General features: G+C 39.6%; 2 protein-coding genes across 6 annotated transcripts in view; one reads left to right on the forward strand and one right to left on the reverse strand.

The window, feature by feature from the left end:
* Positions 1-1,650, forward strand: part of DNAJC24 (DnaJ heat shock protein family (Hsp40) member C24) — a 36,029-nt gene extending 34,379 nt beyond the window's left edge. For all 3 annotated transcript variants that reach the window (XM_027705291.1, XM_027705293.1, XM_027705292.1), the window contains exon 5: positions 461-1,650. In XM_027705291.1, the coding sequence (XP_027561092.1) occupies positions 461-585 (125 nt within the window). In that variant the 3' untranslated portion in view covers positions 586-1,650. The remainder of the gene's footprint in view (positions 1-460) is intronic.
* On the reverse strand, positions 1,644-21,974 carry IMMP1L (inner mitochondrial membrane peptidase subunit 1). Of its 3 annotated transcripts, XR_003537554.1 has the most exons (9): positions 21,908-21,974; positions 20,157-20,294; positions 19,294-19,382; positions 18,613-18,739; positions 10,231-10,358; positions 9,720-9,796; positions 9,471-9,513; positions 6,474-6,584; positions 1,644-1,808 (listed from the first exon to the last, which is right to left on the reverse strand). XR_003537554.1 is itself a non-coding variant. In XM_027705289.1 (5 exons), exons 1-5 carry the CDS (start codon positions 20,259-20,261, stop codon positions 1,740-1,742), a joined length of 501 nt encoding a protein of 166 aa, XP_027561090.1. In that variant the 5' UTR covers positions 20,262-20,294; the 3' UTR covers positions 1,644-1,739. The 3 variants fall into 3 exon arrangements, 2 of the variants coding, with proteins under 2 accessions (XP_027561090.1, XP_027561091.1); XM_027705289.1 differs by lacking the exons at positions 9,471-9,513; positions 9,720-9,796; positions 10,231-10,358; positions 21,908-21,974; XM_027705290.1 differs by lacking the exons at positions 1,644-1,808; positions 6,474-6,584; positions 9,471-9,513; positions 21,908-21,974 and having other exon boundaries at positions 9,782-9,800.
* Positions 21,975-23,703: the final 1,729 nt, after the last annotated feature.

The raw sequence follows: 23,703 nt of genomic DNA on the forward strand, positions 1-23,703 counted from the left end.
TTTGGAATGAAAGGCTGATTTTTTGTCTTTCACTTTTTGGTTGGTTGGTTGGGGTTTTTTGTTTCAGTTTGCTTTTTTGGGGGGGTCTTTTTTTTTTTTTTTACTTTTAAGCTGTGAGGGGAAAAATCTGCTCTACTTTCCTTTGTTCTGTGTTGTTCCCTGGGTTAGCAATCTGTTTTGGAAGCATCCTTGGTCTGTCAGAGGTATGACACCCCTTAGTTTTTTCTTTTAATATCTGTCTCTCTGATGTGCACCTTGTTATCACTGAGGGTTCATTTAAAGAGACTGCCCTGACCCTGGTTGTTTGGTGTAACATTTTAAGGGTACAGTAATTTTTTGAGCTACGGATGGTAGCACAGGTACTGGTATTTATTTGTAACTAGGAGCAGCTTCGTGAAGAAAATCCAAAATCTTGATTCTTCTCAAGCACTAAAGGCTTTTTTGTTTCCTTTTTTGGCAGATGAACAACTCTACACTCTCTCCTGTCGATGTGGTGGGAATTACAGTGTCTTCAAGAGTGAAACCAAAGATGTGTCTCTGGTTTGTTGTGACACGTGTTCACTTGTTATCGAGATCCTTCAGTGACTGTTTAAATGAAGCTCATTAACTGTTACAAACTTTTCAGAAGCCTGGACAAACAAGTGGCAGCATCTGCTGAGGAATTCTATGTTGAAGAAAAGGGGGGCACTACAAGAACAAGGACGTTCAGGCTTAAAACTGTCAAGTGCCCCTTTGCTGACACAGATCTGCAGACATGAGGGTTGGCTGTTTTCCTGCTGAAGGCAAAGAGCTCCTTACCAAAAACCTCCAAACCAGAACAGCGAGTTGTGTACCACTGGAATGTATCTCGTGATCTAAACAATGTTTCTTTTCCAGCAAACAACAAAGTAATCTTTCCATTTCAGCCCATATCAGCTGTCCCTTGGGCCCTTCCTCTGAGGTTAAATCCTTTCGGCAGCTCAGATGACAAAATTCAATCAGGAGGCATAAATGTGAGAATGCTTTGAAGATAATGAAGAGCAAGGTGCAGTAATGGGAAACAGGAACATGTTCTATTTATAAGCTAAATATTTAACCTCATTAAATCCCCTCAAGGACTTGAGCCCAGGAAAGAGGGGCAGAGGCTCACACACGGAACAGGCTGGTTGTCCCAGTGCTGAGGAGCAGGTCCAGTGGCTCTGCATCCACATTACTTTGTCACCTTGCAGCAGGAGCACACTGTGGATTGAGTCTCTCCCTCATCTGAACAAATGGAAGCAGGAAGCTGTGCTCTGACCCTACTGGACATACAATCCACTGGGCAGGTGAGAGCCAGTTTAAGGAAAACCCTACAAAGCACCTGTGAGTGCCCAGCAGATCCAGAACCCCCCTGGTGTTCAGTTCCAGTCCTGGCATGGACAATGTAGGGAGAGTCTGTGTGGGGCTCTGGCTGGGTGACAACACAGTCAGTGCACTGTGCCTTTTTCATCCCTTGGTAACAGTCAGTGCTAACCTTGGCTTGTAGTAAAAACCCAAAGCTTTCTAACAAACCCAAGCACTTACTGTGACTCACCAGCGAAAGCAAGAAGCCTGTCATTTGTGGTGATGACAGCAGTGTATCATTCCCACTTTCAAGTTAAGATGTAATCTCAGAAAGAGACGTCTTTGTCAAGTAATATCTGTGTTTATTCTAAACAAAAATAGTTCCGTCAATTTTAGTAGAAAATATTACGAAAGCCAGCAATAGTAACTTCAATCTTTTAATCGTCAAGAAATCTGTGGCCGTTGGGGCTTGCACGGAGAAATCCAAAGTCGTTCAGAGGCCAAAGCTGTAAAATAAAATACAAGAGATTTTAATCACAACTCCAAAGTTCAGTGTTTTCATTTGGTCCTGTTGTTATTGTTTCATTAACAGCGTATTTTTTCATCTCTTTGGTTGGCAGGGTGAAGAACTTTCCTCACCCGTATGTTTCTCTTATGGGGAGTAATAAATACTGTATTTCACACGGAATCATTCCATAGTGGCCAGGCACAACACTAATTTATACAGGGCATGCTTTGCTATGGAGAGCCTCACAAATTTCATTGCTGTTTTCAGCCTTGGGAATAAATATGTTCCTAAAAAATACCTTTCAGATTCAAAGTTTTTCTAGCTTGTAAACTTCTTCATGACTTAAAAGACAAGGTATATATTCTTTGATCCATCTGGGCGACAAAAGAACACCATGCACACGGTCCTCCACTTTGTGAGGTGGACATTTGTATTTTCAAGATGAGCCTTTGAACTGCAAACACCAAATATTGGGAAAAAAAATATCTATAGGCAAGTTTATACCATGCAAAGAGGTATAAAGGGGTGGAGGCCCTGCCACCATCAGGGATCTTGACCAAGGGGCTCCTCTGAGAAGGGGACAGTTATTTACCAAAGAGCACAACTCATGGCCAAGCACAAGTGTCAGAGAATGATGCTGACCACCAACAAAACAACTTCTCTCCAAAACAACTGTATAGCTGTTGATAATAATGAAGGCTCCCAGGAGTACCTGGCTCTGGACATTCACTAATTACATGTAGGATGGTCTTGGATGCAAAAAAGAGTAATAGGAAACCAAGGACATTCTCTTACACTTTGTCCTTTGTCTCCCTTGACTGCCCGTGTCTCTTCACACCCCCTTTCAAAGATGGCACAAGGGGATCAGCAGGAAGAAGGGAAAGATGCTGCTGAAGAATGAATGCCCTCTGTGGCTCTAATCCCATAAAAATTTCACAGCCCCTGCCCAAGGTGAAGCGGCCTAGGCAGAGAGGGATGATGCACTACCTTGTTCCCACAGCATCTGTCAGTCTTATGTTTATCTTGCTCATTTTTCCTTAGGATTTGATCTTGAGGAAGGTACACAGTCACTGTCCAGGAACAGCCACCTACTCTGTAGCTGAGTTAATGGAACAGCCCCAGCACAGAAGGACTCTTTGCTGCTTTCTGTGTGGAGTGAAGAAGGAATTTTCTCCTTTCAAAGAGGAAGCACAGTGCCAAGGTTCAATTATTTCTAACCCTATGATTCATCCCCAGCACTGAAGACCATGACAGAAGGGGCAGAGAGAGAGTTAAGGATGGGAATGGCAGGACACAGCATCATTCCTGCTGCCTGGGCACTGCTGGAAGCTGCCTGGGCTGGCCTCTGCCAGGCCCCTTGCAGCACTGTGCTGAGCTGGACTGGGCCTGGGCCCCGGGGGAGGCAGAAGGATCTGAGTCACACTCAGGACCTCAAGTTCTGTGGATCAGGAAAAGGCTCAAGGCTCCCCTGTGCAAGTGCCTCAGAGAACACCCGTGGGTTTGGTGTGTGCAGGGAGGGAAGAGCACGAGGAACATCTGCTGATACACAAAACCACAGAGGTAACACCTTCTCTCTGTGCAGATCAGCCAGGGAGCTATTTTAAGGTGCACACAAATATACAGAGATACAAACCAGCAACAGAAGGATATTTGTGATCTTGGTTAGAAGCAAAGCCACGGAATTCAAGGCTGTCCAGAGGGCCTGTGCTGGCTACAGGCTGGGTGTCAAGCCTTTGTTTGGCCTCGAAGGCAAACAGAAGTAAAAGGAAATAGAAATATCCCATATTACAAATCTAAGCTGATCTGAGTAAAGGCCTGGAGAAGGAAGTTTGTTAGGCCGTTCACTAAAGCACAAATCTCCTTTCAGGCAACTCAAATCACACCTATTGCAACTTGACTTTCTTTTAGTGTAAGTAATCAAATTTGCTTTAAATGCTGCTTTGACAATTCAGCTTCAAATTCACTGCAGTAATCTTAGTGGTAGAGTTAGAACGAAAATGGTGTTTTATGTACTCTGCCTGCAGGGAGAACTTGAGAAAAAAATACTCCTGGTTGGAAACGAGATGGAAATCCTTCCTCTGTGAAACAAAGACATGCCACTGTGTCGTAATTCCCAAGTCCTTTAAAGTTATGACAGAAGCTGAGTGTGACTTGTTCATTCAGACTGGCTATTCCAATTAGCAGCTACTTGCCCTCTTTGGTTTGGCCTACATAGATAGATTGGATCTGATGGACGGGGCAGAAATGGGGCTAACTAGCTCTTTTGAAGATACACTACAGGTCTAGTTTTGACATGGAGCCTAAATCCAGGGAATGCACAGGATATCCTACCTAGGACAGGATGAAGCATGAGCTCTGTCAAAGTGGGACTCCCAGGGCTTTTACTGAATTTGCAGCTGCTTTGATTTCAGTGGTCCCTTATGGAATGAACTTGCCTCTTGGAGTGGCACTGGACATGGTGGCATGGAGGGAAAGGAGCAAAGATAATTATTTCCCTGTGGGTTAAATCTGGGGCACCGACAGTGACTGAGAATCTTCTGTCTAAACTTCACAGATAAACATCTGTGTTCTACCAAGGACAGGCTGCCTAGACAAACTTAGGTTGGCTAAGCTCACTCTCTTCTGCTGAAATCCATGAAATTACTTCCAAGTTAGCCTTGGGTTTGTTTGCATCCGTTCCTAGAAATGTAACTTAGCGTTGAGAGGCATCTGCTTCTCCAAAATCCACTCTATGATAAAGCCACAAAAGCTTCCATTCTGAAGGCAGTAAAGAAGTGTTTCCTGAAGGAGAAGCCAAACCTCCAGACTCTGCACACACAGGTTTCTTGGCCAGTGGTCTCCTGATTATCCCCCACCATGCAGCCTGAATTCTGCTGCCTTTCACTGTAATGTTCAATAGCAACACACAGTAGCAAGATCAGTGTACTCTGATGGGAATTACCATAAACAACCCAAACTATAAACACTCACTTGAAGAATAAACTCATTTCTGCTTTTGTTAAGCACCATATACTTAAATCTCATGAAAACATGAATAATCACTACTCTATGCACCATCATAGAACAACAACAATAAAATCTGGTTAAATCATTATTTTGATTAAGTATAAAGTGATTGCTGACTCTCTCTTTTAACAGACAATGTCCTGGAGTCCTAAAGCAGTACTTCAATATGCATTATCTGTGTCTAAGTTCCACTCATTTTAGAGTTTACTGAGGGTTCAGTCCTGACAGTCACTTCAATAAAGTCTCTCAAACACCTTCCTTGTCAGGGTACAAGCTGGACACAAAATCTACTGGTGTGGAGAGGTATTGTGACTAATTATGGCTGTCCCCATACACAGGTTCTTGGTACATACAGTATTTGCCCTAACAGTAGCAAACAGCAGTTTTTCTATACCTGTACATCAGTTTGGAGAAATCTTTTTTCAGTCAGATTATTAATGCCACATTCTCATTAAGAGGAGCGTCAGCATATTTGCTTTTTTTTGCATTTGTATCTTAGCAGTTAATAATCCCAGCTAAAACTTGGGGTCATAAAAATAGCCCCATTTGGAATCAGCATTTTTCCCTCTGGTGTACACAGGAAGGCAAACAGTGCAGGGAAGGGACAGAGAGCCCTCAGTAAACACCAGGGAAGAACTCGAGCAAATGCTGGCCAGGAAGAACAGAGGTCAGACAAAACTTGGCAGCAGGGCTGAGGGGGACATGTTTGAGGTTTACTAAGCAATTACTGATTGTGGGCAATAGCTGCAAGGTTGATTTTTTTTTTTAAGTTAAGTCAGTCCCAAACTGTGTTCATAAATACTGTAAATTAAGAATATAAGACTGTTAAATTGGAAAGATCCAATCTTCCCTGTGCATGTGTTAAATTATGTGGATGTGTTGAAATATAGAGAAAACCTTTCTTATTGGTCTGATTGAATAATTTTAAATCCAGCTTTCTAAAAGCAGGTGCATAAGTCTGTAATACATACTCCCTTCTTTCTGAGATTAAACTTTTCATTGAGAGGAAGTTGTGTTACTTTCTTCTTTTTGGTAAAAGAGTAAATTAATAATGCAGATAATATGAAAAAGTAATTTAGTGTGACATAAAACTGCAGAATTGTTGAAACGGGAGAAGGAACCGTGGTGGTTTATACAGTACAATATTCATCACTGTTAAAGCTTTTTCACTTTTTTTAGTTTAAAAAGCATCAAGGCCAGTCTACATGTCTAAAGTAGGTGTGCAAGTCCCAGAAAGAGAACCTTTTCCTCCGTTTTGTTTTTAGGACTGGAGAGCTACACCAACAGTGAGATGCAAATACAAATACAGAGATGCCCTTCTCTTGCCCAGAGGCAAGAATCAAACTAAGGATGGAATGGACATCTGTGCAGTAGGGTGTGTGTGTATGTTTGTGTTTTTATCAGGTTTGGATTTGCTTGGGAAATAATTCATTCAGCTTTCAGAGCAGTGAGTGCTCAGGGTGCTGCTCACAATTCCTCCCTCCAAAAAACCCCGTTGTTGTTGAGTTTCCTTTTACAGCAAGTGGCTGGTGTGTCCATGCTTCCCTCCACATCTACTTTGGCCAGGCAGTTAAGGAGGCAACTGTCAATACCTAACACCCAGCCATTAAAAATGTACTAATGCACCTATTTTTAGCTACTATAAATATATATATACCTTAAGACAAATGCGTCCTCTTATCAGTCCGTAAGGAACGGGTCCGTAGCACCTGGAATCCGTAGAATTCCTGAGATTATCACCTTCTAACCAAACATGTCCTTTAGGCACCTATGGTTAAGCAAGATTGAAATGTAAAAAGAAAACAGAACAGAATGGTATTAAGCACAGTTTGCCTTACACCACCATATTTTCTGATTTCTGAGCTCTGTACTTCATGACTGTGTAATGAACTAATTTTTTAGTGAATCCAGTAAGACACGCTGCCAGATTTGGAGGGATGAGAAGGAGTGCTCCAAAGTATACGTTCTATCATGTGCTCAAAAACCAATGGTTTGCAACAAAAAATCCAAAATGAAGATGTAAGAGGTTAGACCAATGTGACAGGGTCATTAATTTAATAGACTTCAAAAGAGGTCATTAGGATGTTGACTGAAAATCTGCCCTCCTGTCGCAGTAACAGCATGAACAGGGCAGCCACACACTCATCAACATCCTGGGGCCAGCACCAAGGCTAGACCTGTTAGTAGATTCATGATGAACTAACTGGTAATTGATTGTGACATCAATTACGAATAATCTCATCATTTTATCGGAGTAGGCTTGTCAAAGTTCTAATTAAGATCACAGTTCATTCTATGTGCAGGCAGAATCCACAACACATTATATTGCAATAATGATGATCACAAAACAGCAAATCCCTTTTTATAATTTGAAAATTAATGATGGTGACCTTATACTATATGACAAAGACCTTTCATTGCCCATATATATTATGCATTAACTATATTACATACCATAGATTCATGGCATTCACTGGCTGACTCAATGACAAAATGAGAAATAGCAACAGAGCTGTATTAGTTACCTAAATGAGAGTATAAAGCTTTCATATATGAAAAAGTTGCTCCTGTAAGTCTTAAGCTAAGATTTCTGATTGGAAGGGAAAACACTGTTTTGTCACATTTTCTTGAAAACACTTCAGATACAAATAACCTCTTATAAGTTACTAAATAAAATCCTTAATAATTCTAATTGGGTTTTGTTTCTAAAATTCTAAACCAGGCCGAAAATTTAAAAGAAGCAACATAATCTAGATAATATTTAATATGGACTTTAAACTAACATACATTTTTCCAAAACCACGTATGTACTTGAAACATTAATACTACAATTCAGAGAAAAAAATATGGAAACTAGCTAAATAAATAAATTATTTCAAATGAAACTCAGAGTTTGAGCAGTATAAACATGAATGTTTTAGAATTAAGCCACACAGACTCATAAATACAATAGTCTACATAAAGAGAATTCATGGATAAGAGACTAAACAAAATGAAATGCCACTCTTGGTGTGAAGTCTGTTTGTAAAAACCCATGTCCCCCCTTTGAGGAAAATGTAGTTGGAGTGTGATTTGTACTCAGAGGTGTCTGGCCAGGGGACACTTCTTGGGAACCTTGTCTTTAATGAGCCTTTTAGGCTCCTGCTTAGCCGTGCTCCCACGTGGTGTTACCAGAGCACGATCCAAGGATGGAACACTATTCCCAGAGCCCCTTTGCTGAGCCCTGGCAAATGGATAAGCTATGGACTGAGAACCAGTGGTTTGTCTGTGATAGTGGCAAAATGGGATAGTGACCATGGCAAGCACGTGTGAGCCTGTCCATCTCCTCCCTGGATTTCTCTGGGAGCCAGGAAAGGTGCTTCAGGCTTGTCAGAGGGCACAAACCCTGTCCTCCTCATTTTAGAATCTGCAGTGGAGCTGTAGACCAGTAATATGTCTAAACCCTTTTGAAACCTACTGGTCTCCTTCCAGAGTGTCCTGTATAAAGGAAGGCCACCTCCTTTGTTTTAAACTGATCCACTAGTTCAATCCAGCTCCTTTACTTCTTGTTCTCCCACTCCTTCCATACAGGAATTCCAGATTCAGCTTGTCTGTCACCTTTGTTATTTTGTAGGCTTATCAGATTGCTGGCACGTGCATGGAAGGCCTTCCTCTGGGAAGACCAGCTGGTTTCAGCTTCCTGACTTTGGCCCTCCTCCCACCCAAGCAGATTTGCAAACAAAAAAACCCAACCAGAAGTCAAATTAAAATAAATAAAATTTTAAAAGACTCTATCCAGAGTCAAAGGAACTGTGTGGAATATACCTCTCATCACACATGGACATATATTTTTGGTAGGTGTCTGTTTGAGAATGTACTGACTCCTATTTTCCTCCAAAATTCCATGGCACACAGCCTACCTAGGATGTCCAGCAGGTTACCTGGATATTCATCTTCACTTATTTGCAGTGTGCCCACCCTGTGTCCACACCTTACATGAGTGTGTTTTTCAGGTGTACATCACAACACAGAGCAGTGTCCTGACCCCTCTGGTGCAAACTCTCCTGATCCAGCATCTACTGGAATTCCAAGCCATCCATCAAACTACTGTCACTGGGAAAGACTATCTCAGCAAACATACACACAGGAGAAGCAGGAATTAGTATGAAAGGGAGAGGTTTTTTCGTTAAATATAAAAGGCAAACCAAGGTTAACATGTCATGTTACTGAAAAAGCATCACTTCTGTTCCACTCCCAGCCATACTGGTGCCTCTGCTTTCTCACTTCCCCAAATTCACAGGCAGAATGTCAAGCTCATCTTTTATTACTTAAAATAAAGACCCACTCATAACTCAAGTATATTCAAACACTTCCTAGAACACTTCCCATTTTTCTGCTGTGCTCCAAAAGTATGAAAAACACAATAAATTGCTTTTGCCAGCAATGGCATAGCACTACTTCCAACACTAGGAATAATTACTTGTCTACACAAGATGTTCACAGTTTGCATTCCAGGTAGAACATTTGCAGTGAAGTATCTTCCTACATCCTGAAATTCACCACTTCAGGTAACTTTTTCTCCATGGAAGGTATGACAGGCCCCTATACCTCTAAATTTGTCATTCGGGGCACTGTCACAATGTATGATCCATCTAGAGATAATGCACTGTAATACCTCTGTGTGGTGTCTGTCCACCATCTAGGCACTTCACTACAACCTGGAATTAAGACAAGCAATAAAAATCACAAGAATTACTTGAAAATGTAAAACCAAATACTAATGACAAACCACAACAATTAAAAAAAAAATCAAAAAAAATTTGTTTAAACCCCTCTGAAATAAAGACTAAAGCCAGAAGCCTTAAAGGCTTTATGCCCCAAGCCACTTCTACACCACATCACTGATCTCAGTGGGATTACTCACATGGAATAAAGTTCAATTCAAGTATCAAGCTTTGCAGAATCAGAACCCAAACTAAAACACTGCAAAGCTGTGCAAGCCTAGCTGGAATAACATACATTAACCAAAGAAAAAAATGAACTGTTGAAAACCTGTATTTTTAGTAAGAGTATATTAATCACACACCAATAGGCTGCTGCTGCCAAAAACTCGAAGGGAGAGCCACTTGTGTGACAATTCACAGCCTTGCATTTTGGTATCTACAGGACATGGACAAAATTATTTGTATCCAAGGAGTACAACTGAAATCACAGTTGCCACTACTGCACACAGAGGGACTGTGGATACAAAAACACAGTGACAAATGGGAAAAGCATTAACTTGGGCTGGGCAATGTTTCTGCTCTCCCCCCACACACAGGCCAGAACTAAGATGTGAAAGTCTCACAAGCCCAACAACGGAATTCTCACAAGAGCAGTGGGTCACATGCAGAACCAGCGAGTCCTCAGCAGGGCAGGTTCGTGCAAAAAGCTACCTCTGATTGTCTGCAGACTCCTCCCTCTGCCTCAGCAACCCCCGTGCCTCTGGTTTTGTGCAGATTATCCGAGGATTTATTTCCAGGGAGCAGCAGTTCTCAGGCAGAACCGGTTGTCTGCGGGGCAGCTTATGCGTGTGGGAATAAAAGACACCATCAGACAAGACTCTCCCCTTCTCCCTTCCCAGGCTCCAGCACAGGAGCAGACAGACCAGGAGAGCAAGACTATCCCTGAGAACAACGGAGCTTGAAGCAGCAGCTCATTCTCTTTCACCTCAGATAAATAAACATCTTTCCCTGTGACAAACTGGCTGAATTTGCAGAGCTGTTGGAATTTACTCAGTGGTGCAGTTAAAGTGGCAAGACTGAAGTACAGGGAAGGTATTTGATGCACACTTAAAGCATAAAACATTAATGAAATGGGGAAGGGGAATCACCAAATAATTATACTCTTCTGGTAGCCTTACAAGACACCAAACTTTTTTCTTTGATTACCTTCACTCTCTTCAAAACCAAAAGATGAGAACCCTGCGCTGCATTAACTGGCATACTAGAAAACTAATATACTGCAAACAAAATTAACAGATTAAATTATCTGCCTCAAAAATACCCCCAAACCCAACTAAAGAAAGACAGGCTTCTGTGGTTTGGGTTTTTTGTTTTGGTGCAGTTTTTGTTTGTGATTTTTGGGGACATATAACCACGAATCTCTTGCAATCTCAAAGCACACCAGCACGTACAGTCAGCTGGGAGCAGATGAAGTTTGAACTTTCCTGAGGTCACAGGTATTCACTTCACCTCCAGCAATATCAAAGTTTCAAACTTAAGAAGAACTTTAAATCATTGCCATCTTTTCTTTTCAGTTCAGAGGCTTCCTTCTTGAGCTACGATAAGAACTAATCTCAGTGCTGGACAAAAGAATAAAGTCTGCAAGTTCTCATCTATCCCTACTAAGGTCTATTTAAGTGCCTCCTACTTTGGTACAAGCAACAAATGTAATTGCTTCATGGCCTGCGGGTGTTCATTGAACAAAAGGAGCTTTTGTGAATAAACCACAGGTGTTACCTTTCTTGATTAAAGTGAAATATGATGAAAGATTCTACAATATCGAATGACAAATTTACTAAATACTGATTAAATTGCCTTATTTAAGTAAATTGCATCTAGTTAGGATAAAATATACACCATAGAAATGCAGGAGTTTTGTTTTATCGCTCTATACTTAAAGTCTCACATAACTACTCCTTAATCCTTTATTTATTAATCCAGCACCAAGACTGAATAATGCTTAACAAATCCTTTTTTTAATGATCCAGTTGCTCTAGGCACTGTTTCTGTAGGTTTATCATAAATGTTGTTCATATTAAGGTTGCCATCTGTACAAAACCCAACAACATTAATTAGCTCAATATTTTCAAAATCAGCACAAGCATTTACATTTATTTTTTTTTGGGGCTGAAAAAGCTACGAAATTGTAGCAACCACACTGAAACTTAAACAGATGTTAAATCAACATCTTCTATGTATCACTTAAAGGCTGAAATACCTGGAATTTAATAATTCTTAAAAGGGTGGAACAGAATGAATCGACCTTAAATTCATAGGTACTTCCAAAAAGTTTACCATTTTCCTTTTACTACTGGACAGTTTAAGCTGCTTATGAATAAGACATAATGTACTTGGCCCAGTTTGTTTAAATACTCACATTAAAAAGAAGAAATTAGGATGACAATGAAACACTAATAGGTTTTTATATAGAAATTGAATTTGCTGTGATTAAATATATTACGAATTCATTCTCTGTATTGTCGTTTTTTAATTTTAATAGAAGATTTATAAAAAACTATATGAAGACTTGTCTATCTTGTCAGTTTTGAAATTACTTATTAACCAATATTAAAACCACATAACCTTCCATGCTACCTCAAAAACTACAAGGGAACTAAGGGATATCCACTTAGACTTGAATTTATAAGACGTTTTTCTCTGCCACACAAGCACACCAGCTGAGTGTCGTTCTGTAACAAAAAATTGGGGAAGCTGCTACAGTAACCTGCCAAAGCATTCACTGGTTATTTGAATGTTTGGTTTTTAACCACTGTTGCTCCTTCTTAACCTTGTGTAATGTACAAATAACTGCTGCTGTTCCTGAGCTTAACTACTTGGAACTTAAATGTTTGATCCCTGCACTAACTGCTTAATAGGAAAGGTCACAGAATTTTCACATCAGAAATACCTATGCCAGTCAAATGAGAAAAATATCTGATTCCTTTCAGTACCACTTTTTACCTGTTGCAAAAGTTTCCAGATAATAATAATTCAAACACTTGCATGTTTTGTTTACTTTACTTCCATAAATGTTCTCACATGATCTAGATCATACTGTTAAACACACAGATCTGAATCAGCCTAAAAAGCTATATATCTGATTTTTAAAATCTCTAGCTGCAACTCTAAATTGAAATTATTAGTCATCTTTCTTTTTCTAAAACCATTATCAGTTAAAATTCAAACTAACTTGTTCATGTTCATAGGTCAAAACTTTCAAATCCAAATCTAGCTACATTAGGAACTCCTGAAAAAAATTCAGAACATGGCAGTGATTCATCACTCCAGACTATTAATTAGCTTTCTAAATTTCCAGAAGATCAGTATTTTGGAAGAAAATATTGATTACAAATCCAGCAAAGATTACTTAGCAGTTTGCACAGACCTTTCTCACAGCAATAATTAAGGAGGATTTGATTCTTTTCTTCTCCAGAAACCAGATGATGTTAACAGGGTCACCCAAAAGTGCAGGTTTGAGAACAAAAAAAAAAAAAGCCTGTGGGTTCAAACCCCACCTGGAAGTCACTGGTTAAAACACAGAACCTGCCACCATCACTGGCATGGCCTGGGCAAAGCCACTCCTTACACAGGGATCTGCAATTCAGCCCGGAGGCAACAATGGCTCACAAATCCCAGGAGCAGGGGGAAGGAATCTTGAAGGTACTGTCTGCTGAATCTCTGCTGCACAGCTGGGACAGTCACCCCAAAACTTGTGCTCAGAAGCTTCACTGCTCGAGTCGTTGGTTTGATCATCCTGAGCAGCTCCCGAAAAGTGATTACTGAGCTCTGAGCAGAGGAATAACAGAATCATGAAATCTTGAAGGTTCAAACTGATCTGACCAGCACAGACCAAGCTGTATTCTGCATTTCCACACAGGAAAAACATCTAGTGCTATAAATGCAGAAATCAGTCACCCTGGAACAATTTTCCCTCCGAATCCCAGAGGAGATTTCTCTCAGGTTTTGGTTCAGGGATGAACTGGCTGCACAGAAGCAGCGGGGCAGGGGCAGAGCTGCAGTTGGCCTGCACTCAAGACCAGCTGATAGTGCAGCTGCCTCCTCTTGGTTCAGACGGTGGGGGAGAAAGAGCTGTTGGAGAAGGATGTGAGAGACCTCGGTGGGGGCTCACTCACTGAGGAGCCTCTCTCTGCTGCCCTGTGCCCAAGCCATGGTGCAGACACTGCCCTCCTCCCCTGACCCCACAGACACCTGGGGGAGGCTCTGCTGAACACAACCAGAGCTGTCGTGTCGAGTCCTGCTACTCGTATGTTCTTGAAATATCAAAACCAAAACTGCAAAGGTGCAAAGACCAATCCACTTGAGCAGAAGAAACCCTGGAAATGTTGGGAAGTAGGCTGATAAAATTCTTTGTGTTTGTTTTCCCTTCAATAATTTAGTTTTGACAAATCAGAGTTTCGATCTTTAATTACTGCTCAGAAATGTCAAGATCAGCTTGAGTCACGAACTCTCTGTACTGGGATATGGAGTGATCTGCAAATTGAACAGATTTGCAAATCAAACAAATATTGCAAATCAGTTCTCCTCTCCCACCAGACATTTAGCACAGCCACTGGTTAAAATTATGGCATAACTTTCTCTCAGGCCTCTGGAACACTAGAACTAAGGAGATGGAGAAAGGAAATTTCTTACTCTTTCTCCTGGTCAGCAACAATTAAAACTTACTTTACTGATGTACTAAACCCTGAGTGTAAATTAGCTATTAAGATACTTCGAACAAAGGAAAAAAGAACTCGAGTTTTGATAAGTTTATTTTTAATTGCTATTCAGGATATTTTAAAGAGACTATCAATGGCACTGAGTGCCCTGAAATATCAAACCACTTTTCAGTGTCTTACACGGTGTACCCAAACCTGTAGAAGTGTCTAGTGATTATGATAGTGTGGTGTTTGCACTATGTTATTCTTAGTACCCACATAATATTCTTACTGCACGTGACAAGGACTGTTTAAGAGTTAATAGTGCTGTGCAAGACCACTTGTGCCATGTGCAAACACAGGGAGATGCATTATCCTGGGAAGGCTGTTAGCTCTGGAGCACACCACAGGATGCAGGGATGCCATCCCCGCAATGAACCTCATTTGAGCACAAGGTAAACACTCTCCCCCCCTCAGCCACCCTCCCAGCATTAGAGCTGAGCTGTGATTGATCACCAGCACAGGGTTGCTGAGATATGGATTTGTATGGCAGCTTTTTATCACCAGGACTTGCAAAAGGCAGTTCCTTATTTACAGACTCCGGCTCTATTAAGTGACATTATTAGGGACTACTTTTGTTTAAGTGACACAAAGGCTTAGCATATTGGTGGTTTATGACACACAAGCTGTTTTAATCTGATGGCTTCCCCCTCACTTTTCAGCTTGTAAATAGGAGCTGCAGCACAAGAACATATGGCACTAAAGAAATTAAAGCTAAAGCAAATGGCATTAAAACAAATTCAAATATAACAATAGGATACTCAATCTGAATTATAAACCTAGATCTGTATTAAGACTTCTCAAAACAGGAAATAGAAGGCTAAATATGAAAAATAACCTTTCAGCTGTTGGTTTTGGGTTTTTTTTAAGACCATTTCAGGGGTTTCCTGTATTAATTTCCTTATTAATCTTTATTATTTAGTTCTTATGGTTAAATTAATAAATCAGTAAAGATAGTTTTTAATAATTGAAAATAGGTCTGAATACCACATTCCTAAAAATTAGTTGTTTACCTTTTTAACTTTTGGGTTCATACCCCATTGCTTCTGATAAAGTAAAAATACATTAGGCATTCTTAAATGTTTATTACAGCAAAGACACTTGCCTCTATTTATAAATGTTTATAAAAACCAAAAGAGCCCAGCAAAGTTGCCAGCCTAATGCTCACATTCCAAACCAGATATCAACAAAAAGGACAAGTACATTTTCCTAACTTTGTAACACTATAGCAGCTTATTCAGGAAAGGAATTTCATTATACTTTTCATGTAAACAGAAAGATTTCCTCCATGATTATTCTACAGCCAAACTGAAACCTCTAGCATGTGAAACATCATGTACCACGAAGAGTCCAAAGAAAAGACATTTCTTATGTACTTAAATTGTAATTTAAGCACATGGTTAATTTATACCAATCAGTTTTATATGTGGGATTAGTTCCATCATCTTGTAATCCAACAACTCTGTCAAAGACAGTTTTTTGGTACAGCTTTGCACTTAGTCCACTCTGACAAAAATAACAGCTTCAGTTAAGTATAGCAGCAAAAGTATTTTTTATACCACTGTAAAGACTTTCACATCATTGCCACTGCTATACTGCATTTCTACTCAACTGAAATACCTCTTTTCAGAACAACTTATTCAACTCTTGTACGATTTTTTGTTTGTTTCATTTTTATTATAGCCTGGAAGGTTGGTTTGTTGTGTTAGGTTGGTTTTTTTTCTTTAATCTACAGGTTGTTTGCAGCAAAAAAGTATCTCATCTGTGTAATTTTACAGAGAGCAAGTTGTAAACAGAGTTCTCTGCTCTTGTATCTATATTACATATATCACATACAAGGCAGGCATCTTGAGAAGTATATCCATGAATTAACCAGAATTGGATGTAGATCTGATTTTGGCATCCTCTTAGGCTTCAGAATAAGAATCATGTATGACAGGGCTTCTAAGCACAAACATCCCTAACTTAAAATCTGTAAAACATGCCAACACTAATGCTGACAGTCAATACAGACTAAGCACAATTCCTGCTAACATGACTTTAAGGATTCTCCTTTCAGGGAGGCAAGAGAAGCAGCTGCTTAGAGGTAATTTCACCCTCAGCTGCATTTAAGTACATTATACTGCCATTATTCTGCCATCTCCAGTAACTGGCTAACTCATAAAACCTAACCAGCAGCAAAAAACCCAAAACCTAACCAATCACCAGCACAGAATGAGGTAGAGGCCTGAGTTGCACAAAATATTTCATATTTACTGTAATAAGTCTGCAAACATGACAGCAACAATTCGCTACCACTCCCCAAAATGGGAGACAAGTAGTCAAGGAAAGCTGAGCAGTTCACAGTGATAAAAACAAGGAATCCTCTGACCTTACACACTTTGGAGTCACAGCATTCACACCCCACTTGGAGATTTCTCATTTGAAAAAGAGCAGTTAGTAGCCAAATATGAACAACAAAACTCACAACACTTCCTAGGCTTTCCTCACCTCAGGAGTGCCTGCAGTGGTACCTTTCCCTGGCAGCCAGACCCCCCAGGCAGCACTCTTGGCCATTTGGAATCCTAGCTGAGGCCTCTCCTCAGTTTGGGCAATCTTTTTTTCAAAAACCCAACTCAGGCAAGTATCAACAAAACAAACAGCCAGCTCTCTCTGCATCTGCTGCTGCTATTTGCTTTGAGGAATTTTGTGTTTGAATTCAAAGTGCACAGCACAGTGATTCACTAAAATAAGGAATGTGATTAGGTAATTGCCTAAACACAGACACGAATCATTTCCCCCTCCCCAACGAGAACAATTAGTGAATAATTCAGCCTAAGCTATGAACATAAAGTGCAGATATCTATGTTGAGAATATGCTCTTCTGTAAAGGAAGCATCTCCTGAACAGATGGAAAGATCTACCTTTTCAACCACTAAACACAGGAGGAAAACAGATATGCAGCAACAACGAAAGCATTTCCATTTAGATCCTTTCTCCCCCTAGATACAATTTATGATGGAAGAATTACAAAAGCTCTGCTGTATTTTCATACATTAGCCTGTATGAAAACAGGAAATGGACTCCTGCATTTCCCATCCACTCCTTCTCCCTACGTGATGGCTTAAAACTGGAGACAAGGAATCTTGCACCTAGGGCAGAAATTGTTCTGCTGAATATTCATTTGGTTACTTCAGGGTTTCCAGAAAAGCTGACATCCTGTTAAGTACCAATCTTTCCTGAACTTCCTTTTCAAGACTAAGACAAGTGAGGAACAAGATGCTCAGAGAAACTCAGTTTGTGTCTTCTGTCAGTGTACACAGAATCCAGGTTTCCATTCTAGGTTGGTCTGCTCTGGGAAATCCCTTTTTCATTGCAATGCCCAGTTCCATCAGAGCCAGAGAATTTCTTCAGCTTGGTAAGAAAGCTGGCTTGGTGTCTTTGGGGTTTTTTGTAGATTTTTTTCCTTGGTTAAACAGTTAACACAATTTGATTTATGGAAAAACTAAATGTTCTGTCTTCCCCTTCTGATCACGAGGATGAAGTGGATGAAAGGGCAACATAATATCTTTCTTTTAAGATTCAGAACACCTGTGAACATCTGCTGGCTCTACAAGGTGCTGAAGAGAGGTAATGGTCAAACACGCTTTGGGGACAAGAAAAACCCTTTTTAAAGGGTTCCCATTTTTCTGTGATCAGGATTCCTGAGGATTTTTCTAATGACAGCCTAAAAAGAAGTTGCTGAAAACATTTTGTCACAGATCTTTCCAAGCTTCTGTGCAGTATATCTGCAGAAGGACAAGTGAGCATTAAGGTTATTTTCCCCTTCTCATTTCATCTTGTTACCTGACTTTTTGGACAAGTTAGGAAAGTTACTGCTTTTCCAACCATACTCAGGAAAATTAAATTATTATTACATTGAAATATTGAAATATAGAGACATACACTAAAGTGTAATTTTGAAAAAATCTCACAGCTATTGCAGAGGCAAATACTCACTTCTTAGCATTTAAAATACATGAACAGTTTTGCCTGAAGAACAAGCCTTTGAGTCTGCCACCTGTACTGCACTTTATGCAGAGAATTTCAGAGTATTCTTCCAGAAGACCTAAGCAAAGGGCAGAGCAAAAATATTATCTGCCCACACTTCCTACAGAGACAAAAGGCACTGAGAAAGACAGCTTGCCATACACAGTTTAAAATTACAGCATTTTACTGTACATATACAAGAAGAAATAATAATTTATGAGTGTCATAATTTATGATTTATGATGATACTCAAATATTGCAAATCCTTTACAGACTACCAGGCCTACTTAAGTAATCATTAATTTACAAAGCAAGAAACTCTAATACTTACATAGCTGTGACTCTTAAGGAAATCTGAAGGGTTGCTTGTGCAGACTTTATCCCCTTCCAAGCCAATTACTCTTTTACAGATATTTGATTTGGGGTCATTTGGGCTTTTCACAATTACAATATCTCCTCTGAGATGAAAAAACAGAAACAAACAGAAGAACTCTAAGTACGAACAGTTTGGCTGAGCACAAGAGTATCAAGGGGTATACACCAAAAATATCCACACAAATATGTTCCCTTCTGCTTAAAATTCTTGTCCACAATTTTGGTTTCTTCAGTTTTACTCAGGGTTTAATTTTACACAGAGTTCTTTTTGTTATTTAGATCATTTATAAAACATTGAAGACTACAACCTAAGGACAGTAATACCTAGAGCTTGCTTTTCAAGTGAGACAAAAATGCTTAGAGGAGAAGTTACAGTCACACAGGAGAATCACTTTGGTGGGGGGAAAAAGGATTTTCTCCATTTTTTGGACAAAGCTGTAAAAGTGACATAGATTTTATCCTAAATTAATTCTGACAAGTTGTTTGATGGGCTGTATGTGCTGATAACTTGTACCTCCATCAAACACAAGGCAAAATTACAATTTAGAAGCAGAAGAATATATGAAAAATAAAGGACAAGCTGGAATGTGGTTATTGGCAAGCCCTGGCAAAGGGGATGTAAAATCCAGGAGCGTACTTTCGGATGCAATAAAAGTGGCGGCTCAGGTTCTCCGAAAACACAACATCAGAATTTTGAATGGTTGGTTCCATTGAAGGTCCAGAACACTGAAAATTAAAAATAAATGAGAAAAAAAAATTACTATTTCAAATTATTTTTATCTGAAATACTTTCATATTTAAATTTTTTGCTAATACATTAGAAAAGATAATGTAGAGAACAACTAAAAATTGAGATCCTCCAAAGGACATGATACATTTAAAAGCTGAGCACAGCCTCCAGAGCACCTCTAACTGTGTTATAGCTCCATATTTGCTTGGAGTTGGTCCTGAACTGTGCTGGGTGCTATGGGTCCCTATGGACTCATTTCAGCACCGAAATCTCTAAGAAATTACGAGGAGCAGCGCTCAAAGCTCTGCCACGTTACCCCTTTCTTCAGCCTCTAAAACAGAATCATCACAGAAGCTGCAAGAGCAGCTCACAGCCACACTCCCCTATGACCAGCAGCAGTATCTGCTGGAAAAGAGGGGGAAGGAGCATAAAACACCCAGAAATTTGGCCAGAGTTGGAAACCAGAGCATTTCCTATTGGTGACTGCAGTCTTTCCTACAGGATGTACTCTCTGCAAAATGCTTAATGATAGTTTCCCATTTCCTTCAGTGATGTCTCAAGCAATAAGGTATCAAAAAAATGAATGTCCAAAGTAGAAATAACTTTATGAAAGGTTGGACCTGCCCCCCCCCAAAATAGGCATTTACTAATCGCGCTCTGAAAACGCTTCCAAGAAAATCGATAAATCTGAAATACTGACATGATCACATAGGACAAGCTCAATATTACAGTTTTATCTTCTTTAAAACGTCGGGAAAATGAAAGGTTACCACAACAATTCCTCCAAGGTACTCAAAGGCACAGTGTGCTATGCAGCCATACTGCACAGTGTAACCCAGGAACCGAAAGGTTTTTCCTAGGACATCGCGGAGCATCCTACAGTGTCCCGTCGTCCAGCTGGCTCCGGCCTGCAGGGAAAGAGAAGAACGTCATTCATCTGGGAACAAGCAATCTGACATATACAAACCTATCTTATGTATTAAAAAAAGTATTAAAAAAAACCAGTGTGATAAAACTAGCAGATAATCAGATATATCAGAAGAGATGAATACAGCTGAAACTCAAATGCCATCAAGAAGTTTTTCATTTACCACGCAGACCCCTCTCACCAGCTTGTTACATTCAGCTGAGTACACTGTAACTCAGATGCAGTTATTTTATTTAATAACACATTTATTTAATAATCATGTGAAGGCAGGGAAACTTAGACTGCTGTTTTTCTTGAAGCACCAGCATTTAAAACTTAATGGTAAAATAAAGCATCTGAAGCGATTCAAACAACTGAAATTACATTCACAGAAAACTGGAGTAATCAAATAGTAAACAAAAACTTCAAAAGCAACCTGGCAATCAATCAAACGAAAAAAGGCTTGAAGAACTAGACAAAATAAGAAAAAGGGAGTCCTGAATGGCTTGCCTAAGTAAGGCTATCACAGAAAAAGTTAGGATATCTGATAGTTTTGGAGTTCTGGAGGTGAAGCAGAGCTTTCCTTTGACTACATTACCAAAACACTTGCATATAAAAATAAGGCATTAGGTCTTTTTGTTCTTAGCTATGGTACCATGGCATAAGTTCTACAGCACATCAGACAGCAAATATCTTCTGACCTCCTCCCCCAAACATTCAAGTCCAACTCTGATTAGGAGATCCAATTCCTGCACTGCTAATTTAATTATGTTTCCTTACCCCAAACTGTTAGGATAGTTACATATATGTATCTTAAGGAAGTAGAAAACAGACATACTGAAGCAATTGAAGCAAGTTTTAAATTCTGCAAGAAACATGCCCCCCTAAACTGCAAGATTTCCCTGATTTACTGAGTCAACATAGTTTGCTAAGCCAATAGAGTATGTTAAAAAGCAAAAAAAAAAAAGAGAAAAATGCTGTGTTTGTACAATATGCTCCATTTAATAATGAAGTAAAGACATCTTCTACATTTCATGATGTTTCACTAATTAAAGACAGGAATTTAAAAGTGCAAAGCTTTATTTGCACAACTCTTACTAGAAACATGTTACAGGTGAGAAAAGGAAGGCTGAGTGACAGCAGATGAATTTGAGTTGCACAACTAGTGTGAATTTAAGACCACAACTATGCTTTGAGAGAAGTCCATCATCAATACTTCTTAACAGCACCAGCTAGAAAGGCAGCCTCACACTGCTGCTCAGTTCAGACAGAAAAATACTGTACAACCATCCTGTATTTTCACTCCATGCTACTCAGAAACCTTGTACTCATATATTAAGACATACAGAGTTCAGGCACATGTGGATATCACAGGTAAACATGAATTGTATAAACCAAGCACTACAATGCCCAGAGTATGCAGATCAAATTGTGACAAATGAGCAGTGACCACACTCATCCAGGGAACATGTAAACCTCTTGTGCCAACAGCTGTCAGGCTGTAACTACAATATTTTCATTGTGAAACTACAAACAACTGCTACACATCTCAAAAAATGAGTTTCAGACTGATTCCTTCTAGATTTTGGATGACACAAACTTCTGGATAGTTACCTTGAACACATGTGTTTCTCTGGGATGTCTCTGAGCAGCTCTGCATGAGGAGCCATAGATTTATAAGCTGTTCGAGGAAACACAGGGTTCAGAGGGAGCTTTGCCTGCTGCAAGAGCTGTCATGGTAAAAAACCAACAGCAAGGATAGAATGTGGGTGAAGAGCTCTCAAATTTTGTTCCCATTCCTCTTAATTCCTGAGACATGGAGTTCACCAGCCTCAGTTTATAACTGTGGTACAAAGGATTTTTTTTTTTAAATGTTCAGGTTTATCAGCTTTCATAATAATGAAAAAATTCTTAGCTTTTATGTAAGGCTTTTGTTTACCACTCAAGAAAGTTAATTTCAAATTGAGGCACATATATACATAGATTATACACAGTCCAACCCTAACTTCAGAGGATGGGAGGGTGTTTTTAATGTTAAGGTTCATCTTTAGACATCATTGCACAGAATAACTACAATCCTGAAAGCTTCCCTGTCGTTTTAAGTAACAAGTTCAAGTTAATAAGTGAATGTTGCAGCAAGAGTAAGCCTAGTAAAAAAAAAAAACACACCAGAAAAAACTAGTTTATTTAAAAAAAAAATACAAAAATAATTATCTTAAGCATCAGTAAAATATAATTGTTTCCTCTGCAAACTTTGTATCAGTACATTTTTAAAACAATACCATACTGTTGATCACAAGAAGGTAAACAGCTGAACGTTTTTCCACATCACAGTTTTAACACAAAGTGCCATCAGCAGGCAACTCCACCAGATCGAGCATAAGACCATTAAGCACAATAAAACAAATTATTTCAGTCACAGGCCCCTTGAAAACTTAATGGATCAGTTGGATAAACATCCTTATCACAGAACTAGTGGCCTAAAACCTACTGTAATTACTTCCAGGTACTACCTACTATCATATAGCAGGTAGCTGAAAAATTTATACTGGAATAGACATTGGTTTTATGCTGAACATAGACACTGATTAAAAAAGGTTACATCCATATTTATCACAGAGAACACAATTTGGTTATGTTATAAGAACAGTATAGTTTATCCCCCGCAGCAAATAAAATGCAAAATGTAATTACTATTATCTTCTGTTCCCTTTTCCTTACATAGCCTGCGCTTTCATCATTTGATTTCTTGTTTGTTTGTTTATAAAATTAATCACAGCTAGCAGGGTAGAAATCACTTTGAGCCTCATGAATGACATCCAAGAGATGGGAAAGGATTAGTTCTCAGTCGCTGCCAGTTATAGCGCCAGGTGGCTTTTTCTGCAGTGAAGGTGTTACCGATAATCCCATTACATTGGTACTAAATCTTGCAGACATCAAAATTATCACCAAGGTTCCTTTTCATCCCATCCTTTCCAAATGACTGGAAGTCGCTTCACCTGAAAGAAGTCAAATCCACATGCAGCTGCTGTTTTAGCAGCCAGCGGACTCCCTGAGAATGCCAATCGTGATCCAATTTCGCCGTGCTGGTGGCCCCCTATTCCCTGTCCAATAATACATCTGTTAAAAAATCCTACAGCTACAAATCAAGTTTAATCCTACCAGGGACCTCATGTTGGTCTTGTCTTCCAAAAAGGCAGCAGGTTTTGCCGTCTATCTCTGCTAGTGTCTGGGGAATACTCTTTAAATCCCAGCTCTACTTAGAAGAATAAGCTAAGGATCACAAAACATGACCTCAAAAACCCTGATATGACTATATTCTGACCCAGAGGCATTCATTCTAGGTGAAGATTAGAACTTTGCATAATAAGATTACACAGCAAGTGAATGATATCAAGGGACTATCCATA

Source organism: Neopelma chrysocephalum, unplaced genomic scaffold (assembly GCF_003984885.1).
Source record: "Neopelma chrysocephalum unplaced genomic scaffold, ASM398488v2 Primary Assembly neopelma1_323, whole genome shotgun sequence".
In the NCBI taxonomy this organism is placed as follows: domain Eukaryota; kingdom Metazoa; phylum Chordata; class Aves; order Passeriformes; family Pipridae; genus Neopelma; species Neopelma chrysocephalum.

Excerpts from the sequence above, each read along its gene's own strand:
- IMMP1L (XM_027705289.1), bottom strand. The coding sequence starts at position 20,261 with ATGCTCCGCGATGTCCTAGGAAAAACCTTTCGGTTCCTGGGTTACACT. Across the intron at positions 19,383-20,156 it reads ACCTTGGAGGAATTGTTGTG|TGTTCTGGACCTTCAATGGA; the intron begins GTAACCTTTCAT and ends TTTAATTTTCAG. Across the intron at positions 18,740-19,293 it reads CACTTTTATTGCATCCGAAA|AGGAGATATTGTAATTGTGA; the intron begins GTACGCTCCTGG and ends TTTTCATCTCAG.